The sequence below is a fragment of the Miniopterus schreibersii genome (assembly GCF_964146895.1).
Source record: "Miniopterus schreibersii genome assembly, chromosome: 15".
Classification (NCBI taxonomy): Eukaryota; Metazoa; Chordata; class Mammalia; order Chiroptera; family Miniopteridae; genus Miniopterus; species Miniopterus schreibersii.
The window spans coordinates 27,487,083-27,509,263 of NC_138115.1; the positions used below are offsets into that span (position 1 = coordinate 27,487,083).

At 36.5% G+C, this 22,181-nt stretch overlaps 1 protein-coding gene across 2 annotated transcripts in view; it reads right to left on the reverse strand.

Moving 5' to 3' along the window:
• The window catches only part of ARMC8 (armadillo repeat containing 8), an 85,611-nt gene that overhangs the window by 35,748 nt on the left and 27,682 nt on the right, over positions 1 to 22,181 (reverse strand). For both annotated transcript variants that reach the window (XM_081160470.1, XM_081160469.1), the window contains 9 exons: positions 18,809 to 18,880; positions 17,283 to 17,425; positions 17,083 to 17,180; positions 12,897 to 12,989; positions 7,799 to 7,879; positions 6,160 to 6,235; positions 5,973 to 6,063; positions 4,255 to 4,315; positions 2,009 to 2,209 (listed from right to left, as the gene is read on the reverse strand). In XM_081160470.1, the coding sequence (XP_081016596.1) occupies positions 2,009 to 2,209; positions 4,255 to 4,315; positions 5,973 to 6,063; positions 6,160 to 6,235; positions 7,799 to 7,879; positions 12,897 to 12,989; positions 17,083 to 17,180; positions 17,283 to 17,425; positions 18,809 to 18,876 (912 nt within the window). In that variant the 5' untranslated portion in view covers positions 18,877 to 18,880. The remainder of the gene's footprint in view (positions 1 to 2,008; positions 2,210 to 4,254; positions 4,316 to 5,972; positions 6,064 to 6,159; positions 6,236 to 7,798; positions 7,880 to 12,896; positions 12,990 to 17,082; positions 17,181 to 17,282; positions 17,426 to 18,808; positions 18,881 to 22,181) is intronic.

A 22,181-nucleotide genomic window follows, 5' to 3' on the forward strand; every position in this document is an offset into this window, starting at 1 on the left:
AATAAAACAAAACACCCTGAAACTCATTTGGGGTGGTTCTGAAGGCAATTCTTAAAAGTAGTTCCACTGATGGATTATTGGGGGAAACCTCCCCATATATAATGAGGAACACTCATTTTGATGTGTAAGTCCTAAAATATTTATTCTTAAAGTTTTAACTACTTTCTAGTCATAACACATATTAGAATACTGATGTGGACTAATATACCATGAAAATTATACATTAACATGTAAGAATTTCTCTCTATGGGTCAATTATTTATATTTATGGTCAGAAACTACTGAATAATCCATCATCAACAATAAAGATGACATGCCCTGGCTGGTGTGATTCAGAGGTTAGAGTGTTGCCCCCGCAGCAAAGGGTTGTGGGTTTGATTCCCAGTCAAGGGCAAGTACCTGGGTTATGGGTTGGATCCCTGTCCCGTTCGGGGTACGTGTGGGAGGCAACCAATCCAATCGATGTGTCTCTCTCACATTGATGTCTCTCCCTCTCTTCCTCCCCCCCTTCCTCCCTCCTTTCCACTCTCTCTAACAACAAAAAATCAATGGAGGAAATATCCACAGGTGAGGATTAACAACAATAACAAAAGATATAAAAAAAAAAGATGACAAAACAAACTAATATTTGAGTTTGGCATTAGGAGATCATTTTTAAAAATTATTAATATTATAGTTTTACTGTGATGAAAATAAAACAGAAAAACCTTAATAGAAGGGATAATCTACATGCTAGTTAAATGATTTGCACATGCATAGGCTAGACGTTCTTGTAACTATATTTCCTCACAATCATGTCCAACAAAGTGTTCTATTTGCCTTGGGATTGTCAACTAAGGGTGTTCATGAGGCCATAGTTAGGACTTATCCATGTACCTCTGTACCAGTGAGACACTGTCAGTGTGAACAAGTAGCCAGAGGGAAAACAGACAAGGCAGATGGTTCAGTATAATCCATCACCTCCACTGGAAAAGCAATCGTACAGATGGAAGAACAGACTTTACATAACTTTAATACATAGAGGGCAGTATATATTATTAATACAAATATCAGTGAAGGAGTTTTAAGCTCTTCCTGAGACAGAGAAAAGATACACCCTCAATAGTTTATTTTATTTTTAATATCAAATGCCAAATGAACAGCTGCCTGCCAGATGAATTTTTTTTTGGAACTCAGGGGCCTGAGAGAGGTCAAGAAAAGAGTTTTAAAAATTTACCATTAGGACCACTGGTATCAAAAATACAGTCATATTCATGAAACAGTACTGGTTACTAATTAGGAGGCAATGCTTTCTCTACCATGACCTTCTTAAATAAACTTTCTCTAACATAATATTTATCTCTTACGTTTAGAGAAATAAGTATGACAAACAGACTTATAAAAACAAAATCAAAGAAATATCTACTTATCCTAAGGAATTTATATTTTGAGAAAAAGTTAGCACAATTTGGACTCTGATGGTCTCAGTCTAGAGGTTAAATGATGCTTTAGCTGTCACTAGCAAACCCAAAGGATAGTTGAAAAGTGCAAAAAGGAAAAAGAAGAAGATGGCAAAAGTTAGAAGAGGCAGCACAGGAAAAAGACGGTGCTGGAGAGTAAGATAAGGCCACTCAGTTACACATAACAAGATATCACCCTTGACCTAAAGAACGAGAACAATGCAACAGAGATGATTCTGGGGACTTGAATGGGATGAAATAATACTGATAGAATGTCAGTAATCAGCTTAGTGACCAGACCCCACTATTTGGGGGTTTTAGTTGGGAATTAGGGATGCAATTTTCTTCTTTCCTAATTATTTCCTTAATAAAAAATTTCTGACAGTGAACATGAAACAAATTGGACTCAAAAACTTATAAAACAACATCATCTATGTTACCAAAGGTAAAAGATTCCTATATTTAAAAGGGCTTTGAACTGTATTATCAAGTGGTTCAAAGTAGTGAACAGTAAGTAAAACTTTTAAAAATCCCTCTCTTGAGCTGCTAAAAAGGAAAAGAGAACATACCCTTTTAATATCAGTGATGGCACTCACTGAGCTGGGATACTTGAAATAATCAGCAAGCATGGCAATGAGGTGATCAGTAATGCTAGCAATTCTCTGTAGCTCAACATCTGGTTCAATCAAATAGGCGAGTGTCTCAGCTCCTTCAACTCTCTCCTCTAGTAATCTCTCCTTACTGCACATTCGAACCAAACAAGGCAATGTCTGAAAAGTAGTGAAATTAATTATTTGTTTTTTGGGAAAGGCAAAAGCTTGATGGAGAGCATACGGTGTGACTGAATCAACTCAATGGTTTTTATTGGGAGTCATGCTTGAAATCAAATTTTCAATAAAGACAGAGAAAAAGAGGTTTTTTTAAATGTAAAAATATACAAGATTCAGTGCATATTATACATCATTTATGCTGGCACACTAAACTCTAATCATATAATCAAAGTACAATAATACAAACTCTAATTAGGCTTTTGTAATCGATAGGACTAAAACTTTATCGTACAACCTTACAAAAGACATGTCAGAATCCCTAATAAATCATGTCTGATGCTTCTGTACCATGTCTGTATTTATTTACCTAATTGACATCCAGCAGTTGAATCACGAATGATTTTGCCTTAGAAAAAGTATGCTATTTTTTCCTTAGTGAGTAATATGGCTGGGATGACTTTTATTTTTTTGTTTGGGGATTAATATCTACAGTAGCAAAAAGAAAAAAAAAATAGATACAGCTTTAAAAATTCAGTGATCTTACCATTATTCAGATTCCATCGGTTCTCCTATAATGCAAGTGAAATGCATTAATTACAGTTCCTACGCTTTCCAAAGAGCTCCTTGGAAAGACTAGTTATCTAGTCGTCCAATCTGTCTTGAGGTCCTTCAAAAATCTTGGCACTGTCTTGATTGGTTATTTATCTACATTAGATTCTCAATAAAAATATCCCATGTATTTACTATTTCTAAGGCTGATGAATCCATTTTAAAGGATAATGTGGAAGTAAAAACTGAAATATTACAACTGTAGGAAGCCTTCCTCAACTACCACAGTCAGCTGTGCTTTGCTCTTTTCTAAGTCCCTATTACATCTTTACCACAGTTTAGCACTTCATTGTTTACTGATTTCAGGCTCACTCAGGCTTTTCAATACAACTCTAGGCTTCCAAGAGGAAAGCCTTATTCTTATTTTCCTTTGAACAGTTACTAACATTTATCAGTACCATAAATCCATGGATTATTGAATTTCATGTTCACAACTACTACATAAAGAAGAAAGATACTATTAACCTAATTTATCAATGAGGAAGAAAAGGAGGGGTAGAGCAGTTAAGAAAATAAACCAAGGTCCTTGCATGGAAGCCCTTAGCACTCTATGCAGAGTTGTTTACTTAGGGGGTCCTCAGACCTCATTAAATTAACTGACTTGTTTTGCCAAAGACTAAAGCAAACATTAACCTTTTTTTTATCCTTGGGTTGATTTTGAATGCTGACAGTGAGAGATCTCACATTCATAAAATGACACACAATGAATTTATTTATACTTGTTTTGTCTTTTATAGCTAGTAAGACATTTAATGTACTTAATATATTGTTATTCCCACAATAACCCTGTGGGATACATGAGCAGGAATTACTGCCTCCATTTTCATAATTAGAATTCCGAAGCGCCAAGAGAATAAGGGGTGTGCCCAAGGTTACCAAGCTAGGTAGTGTTGGCAATGCTAAAATCAGATCCCAGGTCTTGGGACTCTTAGGGCTAGTCTCTCTTATCTGGGTTTTTCAGACTTCTAGGTGATTTGGGTATCAATGATGATGACTGTTTTCATGTGTTATTTATTCTTTCTCATTATGCCTTCTGATTATCTGCCATGAGGGCAATATAAAGTCTTTATCTGCAGAGCTAGTAAACTGCTTCCTACAAAACTGTTGCAAACAATGAAAATCAAGAATTAAAATATATTTTCTATCACCTGAATTTTACATATTTTTACAGTTTCTACATCCCCCTTATTACCATAAAATAAAAAAGGTATGAGAAGGAAAGAATCATTTCACTTTGACTTTCAAAACACATCTAAAACCAATTTTTAAAAACTACATGGCATTCCACTGAAAAGAAAAGCATGGTGTTTACTATTATTTTATTCTGTGCACATACCATAGTGACAAATGAGTAAAAAACAGGAATATCAATATTTATATTCAACACATGTGATTGGATACTTTTCATATGCCTTTTAGAGAATTAATTAGCTCACCTTCAATACAATACAGTTGTCATCTGTCCGAATTGCTCCAGCTCTACACATGTAAGTTAAACTGGAATAAGATGACAGAAAGTAAGTTTTTGCTTGTGTTTTAAAGCTTTAAAAGGAAAATAACTTGCCTTTAAGATTTTATGGGTAAAAAAAAGACAACTACTCGCATTTATTTTGAGTGACGCTTTGATTCCCTTATCTGAGAACCTGTTAATAGTCAAAGAAAACTAACTGATACCAACAAAGTAAGACAGATATAAAAAACAAAAACAAAAACAAAACACCTACGAAAATGTTTTAAAATAAATGGCCTAATAGGTGGATAAATTTTGAAGATAGGTGCTGAGCACATTAGAGTTCTTTATACTTTTATGTTTTTATGTTTTAAATTTTTCATAATAGAAAGGGAAAAAATTAAATATTAAGTTAACAAAGTATCTAAGTTTAAATGAAGTTAAGTTGAACTATTCCAATTTCAACAGCAGAAGTATCACAGAGGAAGCATTTAACTTCTAACACTTATAGGTATCCATAAGAAATTAACTATTCAGAGGTTATCAGTAGTGGCATTAAGAATTAGGCAATAATTTGGTTTTATTGAAAAACAATTTACCTTCACAATTATATCTGGCTCTAAATAAGAATAAAATTACTTTGCACCCCTAAACAGGTAATGAACATTAAGTACTTCAGAAACTTTAATTAATGAATTTCCTTTTTCAATTAGATTCCTTTAGTAAGATGGATGAATAAACCCGTGTTGTAGCTTCTAGGGAACGCTATAAACAAATCAGTAAAATTCTTTATTTATACTGTAGAGGGTTGAATTCTTTACAGCTGTTATCATTATTTTAAGGCTTGTTACCCCACTGTTTTTTTTGTTTGTTTGTTTTTTGTTATTTTTTTAACCCCACTGTTTTTTTAAATCAGTTCTATGACAGGATTACCTTGCTAACAAAGAAGCAAATACTCAGTTTTGAAGTTAAAGACAAAAAGCAAACAAACAAAAAATACAAACAATATAAACAAAAAACAATTCGTGGTTCACGAGTAATTCACTGAAAATTCCTCATTCTCATCAAAATATTAGAGGGCCACAGTTTTTAAATACTGAAACTAAATAATTAATTTACATAGAACCCTATACAACAGGTGTTCAACCTATCAATGTACTGATAATTACAGAATTAGCATGTATGGAAGGCTTATATGAACCAGGAGTTATGCTAATAAGAACTTTATATAGCTATCTTATAAATTGTTACACCTCTATGAGGATTTTTTTGTTTTGTTTTTCCTAAAATGAGGAAACTACATTCTCTGAAACTGTGCCTTGGTTATCAACATCAAGTAATTCTCATCCACATTTCTACATCTTTATATTTTCCCGGCTTAATACTTTTAATACTTAGCATAATATGTGTTGGTTAACTCTCATCTAATTCTGTATTATTTCAGAGGAAATACAGGAAAGGAATGGAATAAAGTAATTTTCTGTAGATAGTCTTAGATGTCATATGCGAGTTCTTGTTCTGCATGCTCTTGAGTAAATGGAGTAAAAATTCATATCCATTTAAGAAAAAATGAGACAACCCCATGACTTTCAAATTTCAAAATCCCAAAATAAGATTGGGATTGAAACTGACATTGATCTGTCCAAAAATACTCTAAGGTAATGATAAGTGTTATCTTTTTTCCCACATTGTCTTGACTTTTACCATTTTGCTGATGTGAGTTGCATCTCAATAGGCTTATCCCTCTGTAACATCTTCACAAAAATTTGTGGTAACAATTCTCCATCGACCAAAACTAGAAATAAAACAAACAACAAGAATTAAGAAATTCTTTAAATCTACAAAGTTTATAAATTAAATCATATAGGTGCCAATGAAAGTTCCAGCCTACCATTTACCAGGGTCATCGATACCTGGGGGTTTTCAAAAGCTAAAACTGAGAAGCATTTCAGTGCTTGCATTCGAACCTATAAAAATAAATGAACAAACAAAGTATTTATTTAAATTTTACAAATATGGATTTTAATGTCTCAGAATCTAAACTCTTCTGAAGAAATAACTATTTAAATCTGCTAAAGTGTTAAAGGAAGAGCTCAAGGGAACAGAAATAAGACCTGTGTATCTAAAGAGTGCAGTAAGTTAAAATCAATTATAAAAGGTTAAAATTAATTTTGAAGTAATGGAAAAGCAAAAATAGCAAAGTAGTAACTAAAATTGATCTAGATAAATCCCTAATCAAATTTAAAAGAACAAAATGTAAAGTTGGTAAGACAAAGGGAACTTAATAACAATTACCAACTGCCTTTCATGTGGGACATTTCTTCTTCCCAAACTACAAAAAACAGAGACCTGAAGGAGGTGGGGGGCGTACTCTACTCTTGTAATTACACATGGGACCAGCACGGGGAAGAGAGGAGACAAAGTTACAAGTTTGAAAAGGACTAAACTAACTTAACTTTTAAAACATCTATAAATTGTGCTACCATTCCTTAAAACCAGGTAACTGGACTGGGAAGAGACCAAGGGCCCAAACTCTTGACCACACATACAATATATTTTATAATTTGCAGGAGCTCCTATAAGAGATGTTACTTTTTAGTCCTTCTGTTCAGTTTTCATCAGATATCTAATCCTCACTTCCAAGCCTGAATCCATATTTGATGTTCTTATGTGGAACCTGGAACTGGCAGGATAGGTAGCTGAGGTGTGAGGAAACATGTCCCTCACTTGGGCAATACTCCTATCCTTGTGAGCTCTTCACCAAGAGTGAGTTTGGGCATCTGAGGTAGGGAAACATATGTATTAGCAGGCTGCAATAAAGCTAAGGACCAAAAGAGCAACTAGGATAAGTACAGGTAGGGAGAAAACAAAATGACGGCTTTTCTGCTGCACAGGAAACTCCTGGTATACCCAGCTCTAATGTAACACAAGGACAATGTCCCAATATTTGCTACAATTTGCTAAATGAATAACAATGAAATGTTTTAGCTAAATGCCTCATAATATATCATGATGCCACTTACCTATATATAAAAGACAGTAAAGAATTTAATCTGAAAACCATTGACTTGTTAACTCAAAATACAAAACAGAATACATTTTAAATGATCATGCATATGTGAGATATGCTGTTTGAGTCACTGTGGCTAAATAAAGGTCTCAGATATGAAAGCCAAAGTCTTTCCTGATCTAGCAAGCCACTGCTCCTATAATACTTCAAAGCATCAGCTTTGGCACTGACAACTAACTGGAAGAGATCATTAATGATCACAGGTGAAAATCAAGAGCAACTCATATCACAACCATATCCTGAAAAAAAGGGAAAGGCAACTACAAAAGGTAGTAGTTTTTTTTTTTTTAAAGCAAATTCTATAGATAAGACAATGCCCCATAACATTTTACTGATCAATTACTAGTCTTCATCACAATATCTATCAAAGAAGGAATAAAAATGTAGGTCTCCTTCTAGAGCAAGACTCTAGAAACCCAAATAAAGTATAAAAACTTGGACATAATTTTTAACATCTTACTTTGTAAGATACTGAGGTTAGTAGGTGAGCAATATTCTGAACTGCACCATGGTTAAACAAAATTGTTTGATGATCTGGACCCTGTAAGAAAATAGAATATAGCAATACATTAAAAAGAGCAACGATTCATTCCAATAAAACATTTACTCAAATGTAGGAAACCACACTCAATACAATGCAGAATTCTCAGTCACTGTTCTCTGGTATAAACTCAATTCCCAAAGAAGCAGGGTAGACACTATTTTTAGTCCTGCAAGGGGCAGCCATATCTTACCTCATCCCAGTTCTGTAGAATTACTGCCTCATTACCTTCCCCAAATAAGGAAAGGGGCACAGAGCTATCCTGGCACAGGGCCTTTGCAACTCTTAAATAGACACTATCACAGCAGCAGAACCACTATGAATTCTACCTCACCCTACGCCCACAGGACAGTGACAGTGGTAGTCATTCTTACAACTTAACTCTGATGAACTAGTGATGAGATCTCTAAAACTAAATAACTGCAAGAGGAACTGGAGCAGAGACTAACCAATCTCAACACATCAGGAAGTTTGAGTAACGGATGAGTGTCGTGGGAAACACAACACTCCATAACTGAGATGTGAACAATGGGTTTTGGTTTCTGTTTGTATCTCATTTATCTTCTTAAAATTACCACTTCTTAGGGTAGGAAGGTGAAGAAAATAGAAAAATTCAGCTATTTTATTTTTCATCAACTGTTTTCTACTAATCGATTACTGAGGGTCTTTAAAGTGGCAGAAGCTAAAGATTAATGCAAGGCTTTAACTTAGCCACAGTTTTTACTCATTGATTTTATGTCCCACCCATTCCACCCACTCAAATAATGAAAAGACAATTAAAGCCAGGATAAGGGTGGTATGTCATGCTTATCATTATTCAGAAAAGTGTAGCACTGAAAGCTAGACTATCTGCCTGGGTTTATCACAGAAAACCAGTTACTAGTTTAGAAAAAGAGCTCTCAAACCAATTTATCCAACCCACTATTTAGCCACGTAACAACTATCTTCTAGGTGCTCATTCTTTCTTAGACCAAAATATCCATCATTTGAAGTGGGGAGATTAGAACTCATACTTCTGAATAACAAAATAGTCATACTCTATTTTATAAGTAATAATCCCCTAAATATTTTATATACTATTAAAAGGGTCCTTAAAAAAAAACTTAAGCAATTTCTCTTAATTTCTATACATTTTCTAACTTCTAATTTCTTATTTTTAAATCACTATATGATAGTCCACAGTTTACTCAGACAAACCCTGATTACATATTTTAGGTAGTTTCTAATGTCTCAGTATGATAAACAACGTTTTGTTGAATTTTATTAAAGCTGCATCTCAGTGAAGATCCTTAGGGAATGAGGGTAAATTCCCAGAGTAAAACTGCTTGATGTATTTGTCACTATATATCCACCCAGAATAGTGCGAACTTGCTCTTCTAACTGAAAAATAGCGACATTCTCAGGACACAGGCTGAAAGAAAGTGTGCTCTTTCTACCTCACTCTCATTGATGCACCTGCAGTTATAATTAACAGTATTACTTCTTTACCTGCTATGTGCTGGGCACTGCTCTAATGCTTTACTTGAACTGGCTCATTTGAAACACAGGAGTCTCTGGCTGATTCATTATAAACAGAGTGGTAGAGACTGCAATGGGGAAGCCAAGGGAAAGAAGGGTCTCCTAAGAATCTGAGCCATTTTTTTTCTTACCTAGCAACAAATAACTAGAATAAATTGTGAAGCCTAAATTAGCCTTGGCTAACACATCAGCATACTAAGATTTTTTTGCCTTCCTTATAAATTTTAAATCCCAATTTAGATTCTGGCAGTGCTTAGCAGAACAGCTAAGTAGACAGGGTGTTGCCTCTGCCCCTGCACCCCTCTGTTTTTCTACCTCTGTATTCAGTTAATCTGTTTCCCGGCTCTGAGGTGACCTAATGCTAACAGGTTTTGTATTTTCGTCAAGATATTTTATACATATACAAACAAATACTTAAGTATATTTTCCCCCATTTTAACACAAATGGTAGACTACTATATGTGTTTATATATACTATGTGTAAGTACTATATAAATTTCATATCCCACATATATTGCCCTAAGCCTTTTATTTCTTTTGTAATGCATCTGAGAGCATTCACATCAGGACATAAAGAGCTTCTCATTCCTTTGTTGGCTGTATCCCTCTGTATGAATGCCCCGCTTTAACAAGTTCTCTGCAGTCAGACATCTGATTATTTCCAGTTTTTTTGCTGTTACAGACATCAGTGACTATCCATGTGCAAGCATCTTTTCCCCAAGAGCCGGATCACTTATGAAACATCTTTACTGATGGAGTTGTTTACAAATGATGACAAGATCAAGCACAGTACAATTCTCTCAACACAACTATTCCCCACTGCTAACAAGATAAACCACACCTTTTCATCCCTCAAATTCTTTGCCCCAAAGATTGTAGCAAGTATTTGTTACAAAAGCTCTTCTCTCTGTGGTCATACATAGGATTGTGTAAAAACAACCATGAAGGAAGGAATTCATGGCTGTACCAACTAGAGCGGAGGAACTATCGTCTGATTCTTATCCAGTCCCTCTAGTCCCTCCAAGTCAACCTGCATGAACCTAGGTGTACAGAGGCAGCATCCAGAGTCGGAGGCACACACGCCCTTGTGATCTTGAACTCCAAAATACAGGTCTCAGAAATCTGACTAACTGCTTAAGAAGTGACAACGATTTAGAAGTTAGAGCTCCGATTAATATTATTACTAGCCTTTTTTTTGGTTCTTAATAAATCAGGAAAGAAAATTTCAGACATAATTATGATTATAAAACATTTTAGTAATCCCTCCTCTCTGTCTCCTCTCCCCCAAGTATGTATATTTATTTGATACTGATACCAGTATATGCAAATTTGTGAGTCTTAAAATTGTATTATGAATCTTATATGTAAACTGAACAACATGAAAATGAAAGGTTTTTATAATTAGTGACAATACAGAAATCATCAGATCAGTTGTTTTTAAAGATCCATATTGTTAGTGTATCAGTAAAGAAATTAATATTGTATTTTAGGCTACTTCTATGGTCACTGGGTTTATAAACACTATAATGTTTCCTGCGGTCTAGTTTTATCTCAGAACTCTTGAATTTGGTCACTTAATTACAGTGGCAAATGCTCAGTATCAGGCTGAAAGAAAGCTGAGTTAAGATGAATTTCTCTGTTATCTGGCATGAGGGTGCCTGTAAGTTTCTCTCTAGCACAAGAACTAGTGATTTAATGGTATTCCTTTATCTATGATTTCAGCTAAAACAGCACTGAGAAGTTTTACATGAGCAAGCCTAAAAGTGGTGGGAAGTTTCTAATGAATAATAATAAAAGCGATTTGGGTAACCTCAGGGATAGCATTATTCAAACTTCTCATAATTTAACATAATTTGACATGTAGCAGTTATACACATCAGGTCCAATCCTCAGTGCCCTTTTGGGATTACTGTAGTTATAACTAGTAGATGCTGCGTTCTTGAGCACTCAGTATAGATGTTCAAAGATTTTTAATGATGCATAGAGCTCTGGAGTATCCTTTTCTACCTGCCAGGGCTGGCTACAAGACATCATTTCATTGTTGGAAGATTCTAGACCCTATTAGTTTAGCTCATTTTTAGTAAATGAATTGCAACAAGAGTATTGTTTTCTCAAAGCCATTCTTTGCCCACCTCAAAAGATTAAGGGATCATTTGACATCCCTGGTCCTGTGAGTCAGCTTACACACTGTCAAAGCAATCTGGGAAGAGAAACTTCAGAGATTTTTGACAAAAATCTTAAATTCTAAACATCTTAAATGGAATTAAATAGGCTGTGATATTCCTCTAGGATTTGGTAAGGGTTTTTTGTTTTTTTCTAAATAAATCTTTATTTCAGAGAGAGGAAAGGAGAGGGAGAGAGAGACAGACACAAACATCAATGATGAGAGAGTCATTGGGAATTGAGCCTGCAGCCCAGGCATGTGCCTTGACTGGGAATCGAACCTCGATCTCCTGGATCCTAGGTCGATGCTCAACCGCTGAGCCACGCCCGGCTGGGCGGTAAGGGGTTTAAACATTTATAATCAATAGGTAATTTTTATGGAACCACATTATTTAATTTTCAATTATTTGGGAAACTGTTCTAAAATGTGATCTGTGATCTTCCTAGTTTAGTATGTAGGTGTTCACTTCTCTTTCCCACAGTTCCCCAAACTCTTCACTTTGTATTTGTATTATAAATGACAGATGAGTAACGTTGCCCTGAAAACTTACAGAATCATCAAATAATAAATAATTATTGGGTTAGAAATTAGCAAGTGTATAGAAATGATTAAAGATCTCAAATAATCACCCACTGTTATCAAAAGAGTACACTCAATGAGCAAACTATGAAGCAAAATAAGTAGTACTTCACAGCATTCCTCAGGTTAGGCTCAGGCACTTATAGTAGCAGAAATTTCTCTCAATAAAGAGCAAAAGAATCTCTCAGTTCTCCTGGTATGAGATCACTTAAAATAATTTCCAACAATGTGGAAACTGAGGGTGTAGGGAAACAGTCATGATTACACACTGTTGATAGGAGTATAAAACGGTACAACCTCTATATAAGACAATATGATTAAGTTACAAATGCACACACTCTTTGATTCAACAATTCCATTTCTTATAAAATATCTTACATACAAGGTATTTGTTGCAGCATTGTTTTGTAATAATATTAAGACAGAAAACAAGGTAAATGTCCAACAACAGAGGACTGGTTAAATAAATTACTGTACATCTATACAGTAAAATACTATATGGTTGTTTATAAAAAAAAATGAGGGAGCTTCTTATGTACTGATATGGAATAGCCTTCAAATTATGTTAAGTGAAAAATGCAAGGTGTGGAAAGTATGTATGGTACACTTTCATTTATGTCAAAAAAAAGGAGGGGCAGGGGATATAGACATAGGTCTGCTTATATGTACAGATTATCTCTGGAGGATACACAAAGACACATCTCCTGAGGACACATAAGATTTTACATTACAGAGAACATTTATTCTGGTTCTTACTTTACAGCAGTGCGAGAAGATCTGACAGATGTATTCCTGGGTGTAGCGGGACTTGCTCAGCAGCGCCATGAGGTGTGGTATCACCGTAGCATCCTGGAGTTGAAGGGAAGGAGAGCACAGCAACAAGGAACTTAGGCACTGTGGAGTACATCTAACAAGTTACAGCGGTGCCTTGGTTTTCGAATGTCTCCGTTAACGAACATTTTGGTTTACGAACGCCAAAAACCCAGAAGTAAATGCTTCGGTTTTTGAACATGCCTCGGGAGTTGAACATACCACACAGCTTCCGCTGAATGCAAGATCCTGAGGCCCAGCTGTTGGCTGTTCATCCCTCGGTTTTCAAACATTTCAGAACTCAAACAGTCTTCTGGAACGGATCACATTCGAAAACAGAGGTACCACTGTATTTCCATGAGCAGGTACTTATGCAAGCCTCTTAACTTAATGACAGTAAATCAAGTTTGCTTAAGGAGCTTGGGAAAACAAAAGCAACACAGCCATCAAAACTGTCTGGGCAAAGAATAAGGAGAAGGGCTTTAATATTCATCCTCAACAATAAAATACAACAACAGAAAATTCTCAATTTCTTTCCCATAAACAGCCTACACTCCCACAATAAAACAAAATCAATTAAGTAAGACTTGACAGAAATCTGTCCTGAAACCCAAATGTGAGGTAAAAATATACAATAATAAATAGCTTATAAGGAGGAATTATTGTATAAAAATAAAACTTGGCAATTATGATCTCTGAGATGTTATGGTATCAGTAATCAGTAACAATCTCTCACAATGACTACAGTTAGGTAATTTCAATCTTCACAATAGCAACTTCTCATTTATAGCATACTCTCTACCTATTACTGACACTTAGCAACATACATGACAGTATAGAAGAGAGAAGGATCCATCCAACCTGCTACAGGGCTCTCCAAGAATCTCCAAGGGCTCTCAGAATGGGGAAGGAATTAAAAGTTGAAAGAGAACTTGAAATGAGCCACAGATGGAAAGGAGATTCCATCCTTTTAATGCATCCTTGTCAATGCTGTCATGAGTCCTAGAGCTCTGAGTCTCAAGTATGAATGTGTATGCAAACTCCAGAAGATATTCTTTGCGTGCATATTGTGATTCTGTAGGTTTGGAGTAGGACCTAAGATTCTGCATTCTAACTAGTTCCCAAATGACGCCAATGCTGCTGGTCCACAGACTACACTTTGACAAAAGACAACAGAAGGCAAGGAAGACAACTTAAAAGAATAACACTGTTGGGATGAACAAGACTTGGGGTTTCCCTTAGAAAGAAAAGAAGGCCCAAGGTACGTAAAAACTAAGTAAAAAGGAGAAGGCTATTTGTTCCCAAGTAGAATCTTTTCCCCTTGCTTGTTAGTATAACCCTCTGTGTTGTCACAAGCACTTAAAAACAAAATGAAATACTTAGAAAACCTCAAAAAAAAAAAAGTCAGGTACTAAATGCATAGAAAGAGAGAAGATGGAGACTGGAGGGGAAAGGAAAACAGTGGTTCCACTGGCAGAAGACAGGGATGTGGGTAATGGAGAGGAATATTGGAAAAGCCTGTATCAGACTCCTAAAACAACTCCCACCTCCTTTTTCTCCTCCACTGCTCTTATCCCTCCATTTTCCTGCATTTCTTTACACCTGCCCCCCTTTCTGCCAATTCTGTTATATATCTGCAGTTTATTGTTGAGCACTAGGCAAAGAATAGTTACGTAATTTGCTCAATGGATAAGAGGAATTTCAAACTAGATATCCTGCCCTCTTCCAATCTGATTGCTCTGTCTTTAGGTTACTGCCTGAGTTGCCTCGGCAGCTGGCCTCTTCACTATTCAACTCACAGACAGCAGTTAATTACACCACAACACCACTCTCTGTCATTATCCTATCCAACACTTTTCATGGATTCTTCACTCTTTCTGAGGCATAAAACTGAGATGCTTCGTAAGTTACATGTTCTTACTGTGAAAGTCACTCAGTGTCCCTGAGGCTTAATTTTTCTCATGTAAGAAAGTTAAGTTGGCGTCAATCAGTCTTCCAAATTATGCACCACGATTCCATAGTGACTTATGAAATCAGGTTAGAGTGTGAGGAGGAAGGAGTTAAAATGGCTGGCCAGGATCAACTTCTCCCTCTATTACTGATTGGATTGGGGATTGAGGGGAAACTTCCAGGGCAGTGATTTTCAATCTTTTTCATCTCATGCACATATAAACTACTAAAAATTCTGCAGCACACCAAAAATATTTTTTGCTGATCTGACCAAAAAAAAAAAGGTATAACTTCAAGTCATTCACACCAGAAGGCTATTGTGTTGGCTGTTGTCATTTTTTATCTGACAATCTAAGGGAAAAGAGGTCAGTGCCCTGACTAGAGTCAGGTATTGCATGTTTTAAAAATCGGTTGAAAATCGCTGTTCTAGAGTAAAGAAGACTAGTGACTGGTTTAACCTCTTTGTAAACGGACAATAGGACCTTAAAACAGACTGATATTTACTAGGAATAGAGTCCTGTGGAATGCTTTGAGGAGAATGTTACTAATTTAGGACTGCTTACAGTACCAGTGGTTCTCAAAGAGTGGTCCAAGGACTAGCAGCATGTAAGTTACCTGGAAACTTGTTGGAAATGCAAATTCTCAGACCCCACTCCAGACTCAGTGAATCAGAAACTAGAGGTAAAGTCCACCAATCAGTTTAACAAGCCCTCCAGACAATTCTCGTGCTTGCTCTTTTGAGAACCACTGTAGTAAACAATTTACAGGATTTGTGAGGCGTGGCTCCCTGAAGAATGCCACACAAATCCCTGAGGTATAAAACTGAGATGTGTCATCATTTAGAGCCTCTCTGCTGTTGGAGGTGGCTCTCAAAGCTCCCTTACAATACTTAAATGTATCATTACCAGGTGGTGGAACATGGGTCTGATATGCGAAGGACGGATTATGAAGCTGCATATGTCCCCCCTCCCTGATTGTTTTGCTTATGTCTCTGGATTGCTTATGTTCTTGAAATATTTGTAAAGCAGGATTCTGGGCAAGATCTCTGATTTATGTGTGTCTGACGTGACATCCTGATGCTCTGTGCTGGCTGAGAGAATCACAGCAGCGTTGTTTTCAATGAAAAAGGATGTCCCAGGAATCAGAGGGTGTTGTATGCACGGAGCTGCTCTGTGAAGGCTGCCTCAGGGTTCTCTCTTTCCCTCGCTCACACACAAACTCACACATAGGCACAGTGTGGCAATGGAAAATACATTTCCTACTGTGGATTATGGGTAAGAGTATTTGAAAATACCGGCCTGGATAATTTTCATTAAGAAAGTCCCATGGAGCCCTGGCCGTGTACTTGGTGGTTAGAGCATCAGCCTGTGCACAGAAGGGTTGCAGGTTCGACCCCTCGTCCTGGTCAGGGTGCGTGTGGGAGGCAATCAATTCCAATGTCTTTCTCACATTAATCTCTCCCCCCCCCCCCGGTCCTCCTCCTCCCTCCCTCCCACTCTCTCTAAAAATCAATGGAAAAAATATCCTTGGGTGAGGAGTAACAACAAAACAACAAGCCCCACGTAGTCCACAGATAAAAACACCCCCTAGTAATCCCTGAGGTTTGTGAAAGCTCCTGAATGATTCCAAAGACCTCTGGATTCTCTCATACGTATTCTCTGTTCTAGGCTGGCAAACAAGCCTCTTGCACGCTGACTCTGCCTCACCTCTCCGACTGAAACTACACCGATGCCCTGCCCTCCTTAGACTGCACTGCCCACGGCCCTGCATGTTCTCTTACACAGATCTTTCCTAGACTGGCCTCTTTACTCTCTAAGTCTTATCCATTATTCAAGACCAGGGCAATTCTAGCTTCTCTATACAGTCTTCTCTGCTGGAGTTAACCTAGAGTGAGCAGAACTCCCTATCACTCATTTAGCATTAAAAATATTGCCTTAATTTGTATATAGTAAGAGATCAAAATGGGTCTTTAAAAAAATAGCTTATAAATTCCTCAAGGTCTGAGACTGTCTTCACTTCTTTACAAAGCCTAGACCATTTGACATTTGCAAATTAACAAGAACTCCAGTACTTCTTGAGACTTTTTTATAATGTAACACAGTTGAGTCTTGAGATGCTAAGTAAATTAGAAGTATGATGTTAGTAAAATGTAACTGGTGATTCAAAAACATCTAAAACTCACTGTATACAATAACTCCTCTGGAGTGACGGGACTGGTGAAGATGGTGCGTAGGCATCGAAGGCAAGCTTCAATGAACTTCAGGTCTAGGGACAACAGTCCTATTAATAGAAAATAGATTTGAGGCTCATCTTTTCAACCCATATTTAAAACTGTAAACTGATTCTAATTTTTACTTTTATAAATATGACTTCCCTACATACCTTGCAGTAAGGCAGGGATAATATGGCAATCTAGTAGAGACTTGACATTGTTTTCAGTACCCATAGCAAGACTTCCCAATACCACTGCACATTCAGTTTTCAGCTCTGTACTTGAGGTTTCTTGCTGAAGCAAGTACAACAATCTAAAAAGAATAAACTCAATAAACAGAAGAGACTAAAAAACTTAAAAGTAAATTAGCTAAAAGTAATGTGACAGAAAAAGGCTACCAATAAATCACACATACTAAAAATACTGTTGGAAAGCTTTACAGAGGGTAGGAAATGGTCATTTGTTTTATCAGCTGCTAATTTAAAAAAGAAGTATCTGGGGGGAAAAACAGAAGACATTTTCTTCATTTTGAGCTATCACATAATCTCAAGAGTTTATCAGAACTATAAATCTGAAAGTTGTCCAAAGTGGTCTCTTTAGAACCAGCAACATCACAGTCCCATGTTATCTGCCACTTCGGAATGTAGACAGCCAATGCCAAGGGTCTTACAGTCATACAAGAAATGGACCTGGAATAACCAGAGCTATAGTTCAGAGATCACGGGGGTTGAGCCTCGAGGAAATATTCAGAATCCTTGTGCAGCTCTTCAAGCAAGGGAAACTCCCTTCTTTCTCCAATTCTCCCATATGGGGAATGAGGGGATCCTCCCATTTCTACTCCAGCCCAGCTTGCCAAACAACTACTCTCCAAATTTTAATCATCCACCACTTATGACCATCTCCCTTATTCTAAGGTAGAACTCTAATGTTCCCTAAAGCATATTTATATACTGAACACTAATCCCCTAAAAAGGCTGAGTGCTTTATGGTTACGAAAGTATATATTGGAAGTTGGTTACGATAAAAACAATACAACCATTGATCCCATATCAAAAGATAAAAAAGAACAGAAAAACCCCCAAAACATTTAAAAGTTCTGCATGAAAAACTTATAGCAACTGCACATAAAACTTAGTTCTGAGTAGGAAAGGCAAACTGAAAGTTATACAACTGTCATTATCTGCCAAAAAGAAGCTTATTAAATCATCAGAAGAAATCAAACTTTGTTAACTTAAAAAACAGCAAATTTTAAAAATTTAGAAATTAAATAAAGAAAAGTAGAATTAAAGACCAACCAGGTCTCTCTCTTTTTTTAAAAAAAGATTTTGAGAATCCTGAGAAATTGTTATCCAGTCATACAATAAAACTGCCAGGGCTCTGAGTAGACAGAGAAGAATGAAACAGGCTGGTGTACACTGCTGCTCTACCCAACACATTCTTCTATTGCAGGGTCAATGATCTTCCTGAATTTCTAAAAAGTATTCATACATTCACTTCATCGTCCATTCTCTGGTACTTTAATTTGTTTTGCTTTTTTGCAGATGCTCCATATAACTCATGGCATTTATTTAAAAAATTACGAGGCTTTTCAAAAACAGAATAGGCAATACAGAAAAAAGATTAGTCTTATGGTTAAGAATGAGAAAAATATTAGAAATAGAATGAATAGCAGAAAAGGGAATGATAGCAAACATACCTTGGAACAGCTCCTAAAACAATGAGATTGGCTTTCTGCTTGTTGTTTCCAATTACAGCATTTTTCATGTCTCTGAATTCAGGGGAAGAGAAAAGGGTAAGGTATGTTGAAAAGTCATGGAAAAAAATCAAAGATCAATTCATTCCACTTTATATTTATTATGCAACATCTTGAATTGGCAAGTACAGAAGTTAGTGATAAAATCAAAGCATTGACTCTTTCCCCCCTGGAATGCCAAAAAGAAGGAACAGAAATAGGTGCAGAGTAAACCTGGGGGCTGTAAAACAGGACAGTAGAGGAGTGGAGGAAGCAGGATATCCTGAGTACTGGGAAAAGACTTCCAATACAAAAAAACCAAGTTCTTAAACAAAGGCCACCAAACCTTTGAATACAAAGAAATATAGACCACCTTCTCACACACAGATCTGGGAGTAAAAAGTAAAAGCAACCAGCACACAGAACATATCTGACCTTGGTTCAGGGAGAATGACTTTGTTCACTCTTTTTTTCTGTCTTCTTTTGGACTGAGTATTTCTTATTATTCTATTTTATCTCCTTTATTGTCGTATTTACTGTACCTCTTTGGGTTTTGTTCTGTTGTTTTTTGGTGGTTGCTTTACAATCTACAATGTGCATGTTTCAACAATCTTCAAGGGATATTATCCCCCATTTCACGTGTATTGTAAGAGCATTGCAAGTATAATATGCACTTCCATTTCCCCTCCATTCTTTGTGTTGCTACTGTCACACATTTTATTTTTAAATTAATTAGAAACAACAGAATATACTGTTACTATGTTTGCTTAAGGAGCCAATTATCCCTTAAGGAGATTTAAAATAAAAAAAAATCCTTTATATTCCTTACATATTCACCAGTAATTTTTATTCTAGCTACACTAAGATCTTTACTGCACCAGGAATAAAACTTTATTGATAAAGTATTTCTATCATTGCCCAATTGATTTGCAAACATGTGGCTGGTCCCAAAGGACAGGGGAAAAAAAAAAGCTCAAAATAAACCTAGTACAACTAAAAAATGTTTAATAAAAATACCCTAATTGATCAATAGTCCTATTTTACTACAGAACACTGGAACTATGTGATCTACAGAGCAACAGTTCTCAAAGTGGGGAAAAGAGGGCATTACAGCCCCCTAGGGACATTTCAAAAGTTTACGAGGCATCTGGAAATTTCTGGCCATAGTTTACGAAGAGAGAGCATTTTTTGCAGTTTTTTAAAAAATTATGGATTTTCAGTATTGTACCTGCCCTGTAAATAAAAGGGAGATTACACTTTTTGTTAAGAGTTAAATCAGATCACTAGCACAGAGGCACTCGTGGTATTTAGTCATCAATACCATACACCTACATCAGCCCACATTTGTAGCCTTGCATTCGCACTGCTTCATTAAGTTTTCTAACATAGTCACATCTAAGCATTTACATATTAAACATTAGAAATTACCTTCTTTTTTATTTCTCCTTTATATTATATGGAGGGAAGGCATCATTTTAGAGTTATGTATGTGAGTAGGTTATATCATGGATTTAATTTCAGCATAGTACAGGGATGTTACAAAATACTTATAAGGGGAAGTCAGGTCTGATAGTGTTAAGGATGCTGCTATAGAGCCTCAAAGTTCTTAGCTCATCCATTTCTTTCCAACTCAAAATAAGCTCCCCTAGATAGGTGGCTAGCATCTCTTCTGACTCCCCCTCTTTTAAGAGGTGGAACTCTACAATATGTAGGAATATTTTGCCAACACTGAAAGTTACAGACCTGAAAATGTTCTATAGTTGGCAAACCACGATCCTGTAGAATGGCAGAGTAGAGCCCGGCCGGGCGTGGCTCAGCGGTTGAGCATAGACCTAGGATCCAGGCTATCGGGGTTTGATTCCTGGTCAGGGCACATGCCCGGGTTGCGGGCTCGATCAATGACTCTCTCATCATTAATGTTTCTATCTCTCTCTCTCCCTCTCCTTTCCTCTCTCTGAAATCAATAAAGATATATTAAAAAAAGAAAAAAAAAAAGCAGAGTAGAAAACAGATGGGGAAAAAGTTACTTAAAAAAAAAAAATCAACAACTAATTGTTACAGTCAGTATATATTTCCAATACCAACCAAATTCACTGGCATTTAAAACCCTGGTAATAACTGTAATACTCTTTTCCTCAATTACCTTCTTCAATTATTGCAGAGCTACTATGGCCTAGTGCTCTGCTGAAAGCTGATTCTCCCAACAAACTATGAATAACATTTTCACAAGCCTTGAGCCAAACACTGTACACTTGCCTAGTCTTCGTGCATTAGCTCAGTGCCTGAGGGTAGGTCTGTTTTTCAGGGCCTGATTTGTCTCTCTGTAAACTATCTGTTAGATCTTCCAGATGGTTCACAGAAGAGAGTAGGAGTACTTTCTGTTTATAGGTACTAAACTGAATGAAGCTTACTAAGGTTCTTACCAAATACTGATACATGATTTTAAAATTACGTGATATCAAAGCTTCACTTAAAAAAGCATAGTTGTAAGAGATTGTATATCCAGACTTCTGCCTCCTTACGGATGCCTGCAGTTTTCTTAGAGACTTACTTCCCAATCATCAGTTTATAGAGCCTAACCTAGCAGCCTGTCATGTACTCTCTTCTTCCCTGCCTATACCAATACAGCACATTCATTTATTCAGCAGCTATCTACTGAGGGTCTCTTTTGTGTCAGATGCCATTCTGGATGCTCTCTCTATTCTGGATCTCCCAACCACAACACTTCCCCAGATTTCTCCTCATTCTTCCTAAACTAAGCAGAAATGAGATATCCCCACATGACCATATAAACACATTCTAAGTATCTGAAACCATGCAAGAGTAAATGTTTTTATAGACGAAAGCAAACAAAAACCCTTCCAAGAGCAACTGTCCAGTTCTTTTAACAGTTTGCAAAACGGACATGAAGAAGCCAGCTGGTAGTTATAGAGTAAATCTAGAATAAAAAGAACACAACTAATAAAATGGACCAATGTCTACAGAAAGCAATCCTTGCTCTAGCTCTAAAAAATAAAATATACCGATGCTAGATAAGGAAGAGGAGACGTTAATGCCCAGCAAATGAAGTCTATTCAGCTATTACTATAAAGAGATGCTAGAATATCATTTATATGAAAGAATTAAAACCAAAAAAGATGATAATTATCACATATACCCATCTTTCACAGATCTAAGTAAAGTACAGGATTTCGCTTCAGAGCCAGCCAGATGAGCTTCCCGTTCCCAGCTTATAGCTACTCTCTTGCCTCCTTGCTCCCGCCCTCAAACCTTTATACCCTCCAGGCTAACTGCTCATCTTTCAGGACTGAACTTTGATGTCAATGTCACTTCCTCC